Below are 13,918 nucleotides of genomic sequence, written 5' to 3'. Positions count from 1 at the left end.
ACCACAATTAGTGTTTCCACTCTAATTGTAAGCTTTCACAGATCAAACAAAAAAATTTTGTTTGCATCTGCAAAAATAAATGGGGAAACAGAGAATAAAAACCTTAAATCACTAGGTGAAGTTTTGGCCCTTCGCTCTCAACAAATATTCTAAGTTTGGGCACAGAAAAGAGAACGAATATGGCTAATAAATTACATTTTCTATCATGTGTCCTTACTTGGAGCATGTTTCTCCCTACTTGATATTTACAGAAGCGAAACTACAAATCAATGCCACTAAACTATTTTTTTTTATGAACTGTGACCATTGCACACACCACCTATACCTTAGCATCACCAAACCATTTCCCACCGCCTTGTGCACGCAAGATACAAATCCTCATTATACTGAAAATCACCAACACAATCCAGTTTCCATCCACTGCTCGCCCCTGGAACAGAGATGGCTGCATGAGGGGGATTTGAGACCTATTTTCCTTAAATCAGCCTTCAGACACCTCTGCATCAGAGATGAAGCACAGCTGGAAAGTTGTTGCTCTCCCCATAGCAGCATTACCTACAGGGTACACCCTTGTTACCTGGTTCTTCTGCTCCCTTCCCAAACAGACTCCCCAGAAGAGACATAGTGAATCTATTTTCTCAACAAAGAGCCCTCGAGGTGGGGAAGAAAAATAATTAGCCTTCTAATTGGAAAAACACCTCGTCATTACCACAACTGAGGTGTTTGTGAGCATTTTGGGTACCTGAAGGCCCCAGTAGCAGGCAGAGGGGACCAGGTCTGGGTAGGAAGCCCACCTGGACATGGAAGCCAGAGCCAGGGGGTGTGCCTGGGGCAGCCTCCAGGTGCCCAGAGTTAGCGCCTGCCCTCCCCCCTCATTGCGCACAAGTGACATCAGGGCTATTTGAATAATCAGATTGCAGCCTACATCGCCTTGTGAGATACCAGCTGCTCTTGGATTGCAGCGAGGTAGTACCCAAAGCCTTGCACCACAAGTTCCACGTACGCCATGGGCTGCCAACATCCTCCCGCACTGCTGCTTTGCAAGGAGAAAACTCACCTAAGTAGTGAATGTGACTAACAGTGCCCTGCCTTCCCTCTCAGAGCGCGACTAGCAGTCAAAATCATTACAATGCCTCCTCTAACTTTTGCATGAAGTGACCTAAACCTTTAAATATTGCAATAGCCTTCCTCCACACTGAGGGGTCTGAATGCAGAAATGCTGCATTCCTTTGGCATTCCCTTGAGATTTCAATAGTAAGTCAGGAATCTACTCCGAGCTTATTTAGTACTTCGCACCTCCCCCAGAATAATTCCCCACCCTTCCATCAAGGAAACCTTGACCAGGCCCCTTCTTTCAACCACAGCATATCCCCTTGTCTGTTTTTAAATGCTTCCAGGGGGGCAGGGAGGAAGAAAGCCACACACAGGCTCTCTCCTTCCTTCCACAGCATGTAGGCAGGCAATTTTCAAACCTGGGTGTGCCCACTTCAAATCAGAAGATCCAGCAAGGGCTGGAATGCAGTGACTACTGGGCCCAAAAATTTCGCCCCGAATAACAAGCCAGGCACACTCCACATCTTCTAGATTCAGCTCAACTTTATGGCAACCCTAGCTGACACCACCTCTTGACCTTCCTTTATGTGACAAGGATATGGATTACCAAACCCTTACCCTTTCCTCCTGTGCACCTCAGGTATCTTCCTACAGAGATGGCTACAAACTACCTTTGTGAGCAATAATGTACACGCTCTGATTAAAAAAACCAAACCTAACCAAAAAAAGCCAGAAACTCTTCTAATTATCATGTTGAAGGAGGCTGTGAGGAGGGGAGCTAGGACTCTCCATGAAGCAGTCTCACAGCAGCAGAGGTCAATACAACGTATTGAATAATTTCAGTGCACTACAAAACAACTTTTGCTCTTATGAAGTAATCATTTGATCAAACTATTAATCGTACCCTCATGCTGAAAGACAGACTTGACACATCTAGGTTGTTTTTTTTTAAATGGCGTCACTTCTCTAACCGTATCTCGCACGCTGGAGTGCACAGGGCTCTCTGGAAAGCACTCCCTGGCCTTGCAGCATGAAAACACACTGGGTGGGCCTGCTGGGCAACACCCCCCACCCCAGCTGCATCTACACCTTTCCCTTGTGTAAAAATAAGTTACTTTGAAAGCACCTTATTAACCAGTTTCCCCAACAATACTCAACATTTGAAAACTATCCTTTCACATGTAACTAGCAACTAACTCTAAATATGCGCCCAGTAAGCAATGTTTAGGAAAACAAGGAAAAAAAAAAAATCTCCAAGTTTTTGACCCCCCTCAAAAAAGAAAAATATTAGACATCTATAAAAGGAACCAGAGAGTCACTTCTACATATGGAGGCCACTGAATGAATTTTAAGTGGCTTTCTATATTAGATTTTGGGAGAAGGGGAGCGGAAACAAAGGGGAAGGAAGTGCAGTTATGAGAAATGCAATTTAATTTTCTGTTAAACAGCAGTCTAAATCTGAACTCTATCTAATACATTCCAACATGATACTGCACAATAAAACAGTGTTTCAACAAATAAGGGCTTTGGGAGAAGCAACACCGGTATGCTGATACAGTTACATTTGCAATTTTTTCAATATGTCTATATGCAGGCAGTGTATGCCTACAAAAGTGCTTAAGTTCAGTACAGAATTATTTTCAACGAGTTACAGGCAGATAAATGTTTCTGATAATTGCTAATTCACAGACAAATAGGAGGACATGCCACCCAACACAAAGAATGGACTTTTACACCATTTCAGCTGACAGCTGAAAGAAGAGGAAAATACTTGTAAAGACATTAAACAATGATTAAAAAAGTTGAGGCAGAACCAGTGATTTTAAATTTATATTTATATGAGTGTAATGAATTTATTTTCAACAGCATAAATAGATTGCTGTTTGTGCAAGTTTAAGATTAATAAGCACGACAGTAAATTTATTTGAGACTAACAGGAAATTATCAATTCTTACATGGCTTATGGCATTTTCTTCTTAAATCTAAAAATATATTTCATCTACAACAATTTTGTATACAAAATATCTGAAATACAGGCTATTATAAATCCAAACCATATACCTTGCATATTAAATGAGAGAGAGCACATACAGCACATTAATTTCCAATTAAAAGTATCAAATAAAGAAAACCATGAAGATTCACATGCTATGAATTAGTCTACAGAGAGTTTGCCCCCTCCCTTAACTAGAGCAAAAATCCTCCATACTTTCTCAAGTGAAGCTCTCCTCTAACACTATTTAGTGATCAAACTTCTAATTCTCAAAATACAATGCCCATCAAGACAGCTTAATCATTTTTTCCAATCAACTATCTTAAAAACACTGTAGTTTTAAAAAATAATTCTGAAATAGTAGAAGCCCCTTTTAATAAAGTTACACAGACAGACATATTTCCCAGATTGAATAATGGAGTACAGGACCAAGCACGTGGAAAGTTTGATCTTTTTTTTTTTTTACTCTCTAGTGCACGGCAGGTTTTCTATAATCTAAATATTTGTGAAAGCAGGCTGAATTGCTATAGGCAGCATAAAAATACTACCCTGCTTTATTCCAAAGATTGCTTCTTTACATGAGGCCCAATAAAATTACTGACTCACAAAAATTAAAGGTATGTTTAGAAATTAAGGATGCATAAATCCTGTCCTCACTGGGAAGGAGTCATTCTCCTGCTGCTTCTATAGACCAACTCAAAATAGCGATGATAAAATCCTCTCAAATACAGATGAGACTTCTACTACATGCCTATAAAATGCTGCAGACTCCAACACGGCAGGATCAAAAAAATATATACACCAGTATATTTACAAGGTGCTTTCTGTTGCTGAAGCAGAGCTCACATGCTTGCCCGTTATACAGTTCACAACACCACATTTCATTTCCTGCTAGCACAGATTTTAACTCTTCTCACAGAACTTTAAATTTTAAAATCTTCACAATCATTTGTCATCAGACCATAATAACCTGCCTCTCCCACAAAAAGGCGCTTTTATTATTTTTTTTTTAAATAAATTAAATAGTACCACTGCTGCCTGGCCAAGACACTACATTAGAAATACATGGGGTGATACTAGAAAACCTCTCGGACAGCACTGAGTGCACGCCTGTGGTTTTAAGAAAGCGGTCCATTTATCTACAGGGAAGAGAAACACAAACCTAAGCATTTTTCAAATTGCTTCTCACTGGGTAACTAAGACCGAGGGGCAGGGGGGTAGGAAATAAAAATAAATTACCTTTGTCTTTTCGGGACCGAATGTTCAACTTCTATGAGTTTCCCATGCAGCTCCACTTTACCTGCCGAGATAAACAGAAAGGGGAAAATATTCGAGCGCGGCTGTGCGTCCCCGTCTCTTGGAGCGGGCTCGCAGGGGTGCGAGGCAGGGAACGGGAGCGCAACACGTTAGCCCATTCATCGGCAGCCCGGGCACCGCCGGAGCGGGGTCGCGGCGCCCGGCAAGGAGACACATCCCGGCGCCCGGGGCCGCGCCGCTGCCGGGGGGGAGCCGCGCTGCCCTCGGCGGGGCCCCTTCCCCCGCCCCGCGCTGCAAACAGCCGGCGAAACGCCGTGTGTGGGAGCCGGGCTCTGCCCCGTCTCGGGGAGGGGGAGCAGGGTCTCTGCCGCCCCCCGCGCTGCCAACTTCGGGCGGTTTTCAGCTCGGAAGCGGGCGGGAAGGGAGCCGAGAGGAGGCGCGGAGCGCAGCCCGAGCTCATCTCCTCCGAGGCAGCCTCTCCCGGCAGACCTGAGCCCATCTCCTGCGAGGCAGCCTCTCCCGGCAGACCTCCGCAGACCCGCTTCACGCGAAAATATTTTTTTTTTTTTTTTTTTTAAAGCACACAAAAACAGGATGTCGGGGCCAGGAGCCGGCAATGCTGGAGGCGGTGATGGGTGCGTGAGAGCAGCGAAGAGAAACCGAAATAAATAGCCGGGCAGCGCGGGGCGGGGGGGCAGGCAGGGCTCCCCCCTCCCAAGTTTGGAGCAATTCGGCGGCTCGCCCCCAGGCCCGCGGCCTACGCCGAACCGAGGGGAACCTCAGCCCGCTCAGGAGGGAGGCGGCCCCTCCGAGGGGCCGCGGGGGAGTCCAGCTGTGCCCGGGGGGCGTGTGTGTGCAGCCGCTGCTCCGCGCAGGGCTCCGCGCCCGCAGCCCGCCTCCGCCTCACTGCACTCACCGCCCCCCCCCCCAATGCAGCGAGGGCCCCTGGCCGGGCAGGGCTGGCCGTGGGGCTTGGAAAAACATGGGAGCTGCCGCGCCGCGGGTCTGTGGGCCCAGGCTCCCGCCCCTCCCCGGCCCCACTCCCCGGCCACTCCCGGGGGGCCCCCGCAGCGCAAGCCCCGCGCAAAGTCTCCGCGGGAAGGCCAGGCGGCTCCGGCCGCGCTCGGAAAACAACAGTTCGCCCCTCACCTGGAGGCGGAAGGGGCAGGGACCCCCCCAACATCCCCTCCAGCCCGGCGGCGGGTCCTAGCCCGCCGCTGCAGCCACTCCGCCGCCGCGGAGGAAGGCGGGCGGCGGGAGCCGTCGGGGCTGCGGGGAGAGGGTGGGGGTGGTGGAAGGAGCCGCTCACCTGAAAGTGCTTCGATGGCCTTCATGGCCCAGCTCTCGTCGGGGCAGTCCACGAAGGCGTACCCCGTCTTCACCAGGAATTGGCCCGAGAAGGGGATCTTGGAGTCCTTAAAGAGACTTTCCAGGTCGAGGGGGCTGACGTTCTCGCCGAGGTTGCCGATGTAGAGCTTGTTCATCTTCCTGGCGGCTCGGGGAGGCGCGCACCGCGGGCTGCAACCCTCGTCTTGCGAGAGGAGGTGGGGAGGAAGGGGGAAATAAAACAAAATGCGATGGAGGAAGGAGAGAGAGAGAGGGAGAGAGAGAGAGGACAGGGAGAGGAAGGAAAAAAAAAAATCAGATCTGCAGCTTGTGTCCCTCCCTCTCCCTCTCAAGGGGTAAAAAAAAAAAAAAAAAAAAAAAAAAAAAAAAAAAAAAAAGCGTAGCCAAACGGGAGCCCTAAGTGCCTGCCGTGCTACCCGGGCGCATGGGGGGCGCGGGGGAAACACCCAGCGCCGGGGCCGCGGATGGCGGGCTGAGGAGAGGAAAAGGAGGAGGGGAGGGGAAAAAAAAACTACTTTTTTTGTCTTGCCCCCGAACCCCTTTGGCAGCAGCAGGCGGACTATGAAAATGTCACACTACGTGCATGCAGGCGCCGCCTCTCCGTATAAAAAAAAAAAAAAAAAGAGAGAGAGAAGGGGAGGGGGGAGGGAAGGGCGGAGGGAGAGAGAAAAAAATTACTTGAATATTCCGGCTTTTTGAATGAGCCACGTGTTCAAACTACAAATCAACTTCTCACGTGAGGAATCCCAGCTCTTCAATTAGCGAGTGGATAGGGCGCACACACACTCACGGAGGAGGGCTGGGGTGAAGGACGGGGAGAGGGGTGGGGGGAGGCTGGACAGGACAAGTTTAGAGAGGGCCAGAGGGCGGGGGAAGGGGAAACCGGAGTTGGGTGGGCTCCGGTCTGCGCCGCCTCTGCCCTTCCGCCGGGGGAGACCGTTCCGAGCGCCCCCTCCGCCCAAAAACGGCTGGGCGGCCGCACCTCCCCCCGTGCGAGCGGGGTGTGATCCCAGGGAGGGAGGGGAAAAGGCACCGCAATGCCCGCCCCCCCCGCCCCGCTCCTCCCCCGCCGTGCCAGGCGGTGGGGATTATTCATCGGGGTCGTGCCTGGGCGATCCCGCTCCCCGGCACTATGGGTTGGGGGGGAGGAGGAAGAGGGGGAGGAAAAAGAGGGGGTGCGAGCGTGGGGGGAGGCGGCGGGGGAGAGAGAGCGGGATCCGCTCCCGCGCAGCGCCGCCGCGGCTGCGTGCTGGGGGGCTGCGGGGCGGGGGCGGGGGTCCCTGTAGCCCCGGAGGAGCCCCATATGGTAATGATCCCGCATTACTCGCGGTGCCCCTTGTACTGAGCCTTACGGAAAGGAGGAGAAAGAGGGGGAGAGAAAAAAAAAAAGACAAAGGGGTGGAGGAGAGTTGGGGGATGATGAAGAAGAGGAGAGTCCTAGGGCGAGGGAGCTGCCCGGCCCGGGGAGGGGGGCGCGCTCCCTGCCCATCTGGGCAATGGTGGACGGTGCGGGGGGAAACGCGAAGGCACCGTTGCCGTCGGCTGGTAACGGCACACAAAGGGATTTGGCGACCCCCCTCTTTTCCTCCCCTCCTCCCCCTGCCCGGTCTAAGGAACCATTCATAATTCTCCACATTCGTACAGATACAATGGTGGGCTTGTGGGGGAGGGGTTTGGGGGTGTGGAGCCTTTCCAGTGCAAACAAAACGTTGCCTGAAGATGAAGAAAGGATACGGAAATGAAAGCCAGCACTGTGTTTAATAAAGCGATCTAGTAGGTTTTGTTTAATAATTCAATGCACTTTAGCCGAAGGTTTCATTTATTCCGTGGTAGGCTTCTTGTGGTACGTTTTAATAGGTATATCCATGGAAAACGGTTAAATACTTTTATTAGTGAGCAGTGACTGGATTTCCACATGTCCTGTAGTATGCCTGGAAATCTATAGTAAAGAGGAACCCTTCCTAGTTTTGTGCCTAAACTTCTAACAAGTATACAATTAAAGAGGGGTGATTTAAATCTCCTTGGAAGCCGTGCTGGGGTCAGGCTTTTGTTACCCGCGCTGCGGCCGCCGCAGCTCGGCGGCGGTGGTGGTACCCAGCGCTCGCGGGGTGAGTCAGTCGCTGAAGATTTTGCTTGTGGTGGTATGATGATGCAAGGAGACATGGCTCACCATGAGGGCTGAAGCCCCAGACCATTGTGAAATTGTCAGGGGCTGGGTGAATGCTGCAGTAAGTTGGAAATACGGCCCTTCTGTTGTGTGCATCCAAGCGGTTGGCTGACCAAAAACCTAATATTTGTAATTTCAATCCATTGTTTAATCTCAGGGTTATTTTAATGAACTTTTAATTGTCAGGTTATGATTGAGGAAATCGAGTGTTTTGTGTTCCGCTAATCAGAATTTAATCACAACTTCCATTTTGTAGAAAATTTGCAAATAATTATCTTGGGAACAGAGAGAAATTTTTTTTTCCTAGAGATTTAACCTGTTTATGACTTTTACATGTTGGGTGTAGAATTTTTTCATAAATGAATTTGTATTTCATAACCCCAGTCTGTATAATCTGGCTGAAATAAATAATCGCTTCTCCAAGTTAAAAACAGCCCCCTTGGAACTACTGAATTCTTAGTTAAACTTGTGAAAGGAATTAGTCACTGTTTCTGCAGATTAATTGCATTCTTTATAAATTTGATTTGTACTGAATCTATAAGGCAGTCTGTATGAGCTCATTTCTACATGGTTGATCTATATTGTTATGTGGTATTTCCTCTTAAATTGCTAAACAGGGTGCCTATATTTAATTTAATATTCTAGTTTGATAATCTGTTTTGTTGGAAGATTTTTTTAAGAAATTAAGATTGAATGGTCATGATAACACTGTGCATTATTTGACCAATAACATCATAAACCGCTTTATAATCAGATGATTGGGGGAAAAAACCCCCTTACTTATTAACAATTCCCCCCCTTTTTTTTGTTTTTTTTTGATACTCTGAAAAACCTCTTGCTAATAAGCTGAAATATTTTCTGTAAATCTAAATAATGTATAGCTTTGTTTGTTAAGAAGTGTGGGTTGGTTAGTGGTTTCAAGAGTAATTCCACATCTTGAATGCCAAAAAAAGGCAAATCAACAACAAAAACTTGTTCATGCTTCCTGACAAATCTCCACTTCCCTGCACAGATGAACACACAGTTCAGACCAATGGGGCACTCCCAAATGTTAATATTATTGAGAATATAGCTTTGCAATTTGAGATGTAATTTATTTTGGCAGTCACAAATCAAATGCGTGAGCACACATCAGAGCATTCCCACATACTAATGTATTTTTCGATTCACTTCTGTAAGAAAAAGAATTATAAAAAAAATTAAGTTTTTTTCTGTATTTCAATTGTTTGTGTTTATTGCCCACAGAAGCCAAAAAGTTGTTAAAATACTTACATAAATATTGCACACAAGGAAGCACAGCCAATCTTTAATTAGCAAGGGCTTTTACGACATTCTGCCGTTTAGAATTAAAACTCAACCATGTGCTTCTCCCCACCCCCGGGTGAGACTCCGAGAGCCTCCGCCGTGTCCCTCCACCTCCTCTTTCACGGCCAGGGGAGGGCAGGGCTCCCTCCCTGCCCCTTCCCGAGGCTAAAAATCCCCGGCTCCCGCGGGGTCGGCGCACGGTGGGTGGGTAGCACGTCGGTCCGGCCGCAGCTCCAATATTTCCCATTAAATGTCTTTTTTGGGCTTTTTTTTTTTCCAGGTTACAGCCGCCCACGGACGGCTGCCGCGTGGGTCTGTGGCTGAGGCGCGATGGGCAGCGGGGGCCGGGCAGCCCCGGGGGGCGCTTCCCGCGGGCTCAGGGCGGCCGCCGCCACGACGGCGGGGGCGCCGCCGCCGCTGCCTCCGCCGGGGCGGCGCGGGCGCGGAGCCGCCGGTCCTCGCGGGGCGGGCACCCGCCACGACGGGACAGGACAGGACAACCGCGCTGACCCGCCCGGCCCGGCCCCGCCGCGCCCCCCCCCCCCGCGTCTGTCTGTCCGCCCGCCCGTCCCTCCCGCCGTGCCCGGGGCGCGCAGCCCCCGCGGGCGGCCATAGCCGCTCGTAGTAAAGCGGCGCGGCGGCGCCGCCTCCCATTGGCTGCGCCCTGCGCCTACCAGCGCCGCCCGCCACCGCGGCGCGGCCGCCTATTGGCCCCCGCGCCGGCCCCTGGGGCGCGTGGCGCGAAAGCGGCGGTGGGCGCGGGGGTGGCGGAGGCGGGAGCGGGGATGGGAGACGGGCGGGGGGCGCGGCGCCGCCGGCCAGGGCAGGGCAGGGCCGGCACGGGATGGGACGGGACGGGGCGGGATGGGAGAGCCAGCCCGCTCCCTCCCTCTCGCCTCCCTCCCTCCCGGCGGCGGGCCGGGTCTTTGTAAGGCGGTAAGTGGGTGCCACGCCGCAGAGGTGCCGATTCCGGGGCCGCCGTGCCGCAGCCGCAGCCGCGCCGGGAGGGGCGGCGAACAAAGGATCGGCGGCGCGCGGCCGCCGTGCGGGAAAGGGGAGCGCGGCCGCCGTGCGGGAACGGGATGCCCGCACCGGGGAGCCGTGGGATAACCGCACGGGGCAGGTCTCCAGCTCTGGGGGGGCGGAGGCGGCAGGCGGCCCCCCGCCGCCGCAGGGATCGGTGCTCCCGGGTCCCGAGCGGCGCTCCCGGCGGGTCGGGCCGTCCTTCCCGAGGCGCGCACCGCCAGCTGCCTGGGCAGGTCGGGAAGGCGGTGGCGCCTCGGTGCTGGCGGCCGGTCCCGCTGCCGAGGCTGGGAGTGGCCGGGCTCGGCTCCGCCGCTACTGGCGAGGCTGCCGGGGCTCGGCGGAATGCCTGTGGGAGCACCGGGATCAGCCCCGCTCCGCTCCGGCTTGGAAGTTTTGATCACAAAATGCTGCAAAACCCAATGAATCGGCGACGGAGAGCGCGGCGGTGCCGGTGTGGAGTGAAACAAATAAATCGCACGATGCATCGGAAGTTTCAGGGCTTGAGATAAAACATTGTAGCCAGCTCTGTTCGAGTTTCTTTCCAATAAAAAAGAATTACAAAGTGGTTAGCTGTCTGTGCTGTTTTGCTGACCGGAAAGTTACAGGAGGTTTTTTTGTTTTATAATGCAATGTGATCACAGTGTTACTGCACAAAAGTAATACAAACAATTTCTAAATAAGTATTCCGGTATATAAAACGTGCTGATTGTGACTTACAACGAATCTCTACATGCTGATTTGAAAGTAAGTATTTTTTTTTCCCATTTTGTCCAGGGATCTCTTTATTCAAGTACTGATTGCTCGCTTTATCCTGTTTTCAGCTTTCAAATATTTGCAAACAGATCTTGCAAAACAAAAATCTGATCACTTGCGTTTTAATGATGTGAAAATAGCTTACAGTCTTTTTTTTTTTAATATGTATACGTACATAAACTTTTCATCAGTGTTCACTTTGCTTGGCACAGCTGGATTTAAAAGGGGACTTTCAAAATAGAACTTATCATATTTCAGTTTGATAGATGAAACCTGAGATCTTTGCAATTGTGTTGGAAAGAGTATGTAGAAAAAATAAATATATACATTATAGATGGGCAAAATCAGAAGTTTATTTGATCTAGTGATAGGAAGAATTGCCAATATGGCTTCCTCTAGCTAAAGAATATTTTATGGGGCTTTTACAAGGAGTGGAGAACTGAAAATTAAGGCATTATTTAAGAAGTAAAATTGTTTCTCACTAGTTCAGTGTATTGTAACTCGTTTCAGATGGGGTTTTATTCTGGTTTTGTTTTCTTACAATTTAGAGAAATCAGAATTTATTTCTTGTTTTCTCCTCCTTTCATCAAGGAGATCTTTTGCCAAGAGGAAAAAAATATCAAGTAAGGGAGTAAAATGGGGCAGCAACCCAAGCATGAAATCCTTTTGGCGAGAACAATGAGACCCTCCTCTTCAGAATCTGTTTTGCCTTACTGGTACGATAACAGTGTTTTCAGCCAGCAGTATCATAGGTCTATTGTGAATTCAGCCTCAGGACTGTCCATATCTTAAAATTATAGGGAAAGAGTGTTAAATTTGCTTTTCGATACATAGTATTGGTTAGATTTTGATGCCCAGAATTCCTTCCAAGTACCCATTCTTTATTAATAAGAAAAAATCAGATCTCTTCCTCTAAAAATTCTAGCATATTGCTGGCCTTTGAATAAACTCTGTAACAATTTGATATTAATATTTTTTAAAATCTTAATTTGGATGTAAATTAGTTACTTTGTTATATTAAAACAAAATTGAGGATGGTAGCTGCTAAAGTTTCATAGTTTAATTTTTTTTATTTGTTTGAATATCTTAAAATTTATTTATTCTGTTGTTGGAGGTTGATAATAATTCATTGCTTTCCAGATCAAGCAAGAATTTGGTCTTTTACAAATTTTATCAGGAATAAGCATTCCAATTTCAATGTAACATTCATAAAAAGAGCTGTTTAAATTGGCCATTAGTACGTATATCCTTTCAAGAATGTGGTCATGAATGTTTGTATTTAGTCTATTTTCCCAATACAATGTGTGTTTTATCATTTGCTACGTATTATTTTTCTCAAGATCAGAAAGCATCCTAATGTTAAATATACTCCAGTTTTGTTTCCAGTCTGTTTCTTAAGCAGACTGAATAGTTGAGTCTGTGAATTATAGACTATATGGCAATTTAAAACTACCTGTGAGGCTGAAGGCTGAGCAGTGGGATTGTTGGTTCCTCCTGCAGACATTAATGCTTACATGTGAATAATTTCATTAGGTCATTTCAGTTATTGTTTAAGTGCTTTAAAATAAATTAGACTTAGTCTTTTGTGTTTCTCTTGAAAGCCATACCATACAACTGTTTCCTTTGCAATGGATTCCTCAGTATAGTGTACATATTTTTGGTATAAAAACCTAGGGAACTTTGATTGCAAGAGATCTATTTGTGTAGGTATTGTCAGTATAAAATGGCTGGCACAATCTGTTTATACAAGGAATTCCCTATATTATTTTTTCCCCAAGTTATGGTTCTCTGATAGGTAAATAGTCAATGAAGTTTAACCTTATTTTCTGAAACATTTTATGTACAGTCTAGTTATTTTCAAGAGCAAGATCAAGTAACTAAAACTTCTACAAAAGTAAGTATTTAAGTAGGAGAAGAGAGATCTGTAAAACAAAAATCCCCTGCAATCCCATAAGGCAAAGCCTGTAAAAATAAATACAAGTCTTAGTCTGACAAAATTAAAGTGCATACGTATAGCGTTACTTTCATGCTAATTAATTCCCATTTTAAAGCTCAATTTACATCTCAATTGAGCAATCCTTGATAAAACTGGAGGCAGACAAATATATCTTAGACTAGGTAGTTGTTTCTATAAATTTCAGATTCAGGTTTTTCTTCTAGAAATGTTTTTGGTTTCTTTTAAGTTTTGTAACAGTAAACAGTTTATCTGAGCTTTTAAATGCTTTTAAAGTACTACTCAAACCAAAGTTAGGAAATCAAGTAGGAAAACATGAAACAGATTATATATTTAGGTAAACCTAAGCCTGCAAGGCTAGTTTGAAGCTATTTTTTGCAAGCCTGTTTTGAGTCCATTGTTTGAACGTATAGTCATGCTGTAGGAGTGGGGCTGAGCTCACAGAATGCACACTAACAAAGTACCGTAATGGGGTCACAGAGGCCAGAGAAAAAATTCAGCTTTCTTGCATCAGACCTGTGATAAAGCCCCAGCCTGTGTGTAAACAGTCAGTGAAACATTCTCACAGGCAACAGCTAGAGGCAAAGCTAATACCTGCCTTATTTGCCATAAGTTAATAATGTAAAAAAAATATTCAAAGTTGCATTACCAGAGAAATGCCAAAATGTGTTTGTTTTCATTCTTTGGGTGAAAAAAAATGTCAATTGCATGCTTCAGTCTACTTTCTTACATTAAATGAGAGGTCCAGAAATATTCAAAAGTGTTTTCTACCCCTTTTTTTTTAGCCATGTGTGGTTTCTAATGTTAATACTCCATGCCTAAATACTAATTTTGAACTGAAATATGGTTCTAGTCAAATATGATCTTAATTTTTTTCAACACAACAAAAAATCCAAATATCAGTTCTGATATCAATGAAACATAGACATAAAGTAACTTAATTGAATTGAGTGTTCAAGTTGCTTAAATAAACCCTGAAACTGAGAAAATTTTGGTTTAAATTTCCTGCAGCTTTGGCAAGTTAGTAAAAATACAGCCTTCCCTCAGAGTAAAAAAGAAAAAA

The 13,918-nt window shown here is 47.2% G+C and overlaps 1 protein-coding gene across 1 annotated transcript in view; it reads right to left on the bottom strand.

The window, feature by feature from the left end:
- The window catches only part of IGF2BP3 (insulin like growth factor 2 mRNA binding protein 3), a 114,536-nt gene extending 108,344 nt beyond the window's left edge, over positions 1–6,192 (bottom strand). The window contains exons 1-2 of the mRNA XM_064674993.1: positions 5,613–6,192; positions 4,286–4,346 (exon numbers count right to left, since the gene is read on the bottom strand). Coding sequence (XP_064531063.1) covers positions 4,286–4,346; positions 5,613–5,787 — 236 coding nt within the window. The 5' untranslated portion in view covers positions 5,788–6,192. The remainder of the gene's footprint in view (positions 1–4,285; positions 4,347–5,612) is intronic.
- Positions 6,193–13,918: the final 7,726 nt, after the last annotated feature.

The sequence above is a fragment of the Pseudopipra pipra genome, chromosome 1, assembly GCF_036250125.1.
Source record: "Pseudopipra pipra isolate bDixPip1 chromosome 1, bDixPip1.hap1, whole genome shotgun sequence".
NCBI lineage: Eukaryota > Metazoa > Chordata > Aves > Passeriformes > Pipridae > Pseudopipra > Pseudopipra pipra.
Note: the sequence above shows the minus strand (reverse complement) of the source record. Positions and strands in the feature narration are given on the sequence as shown.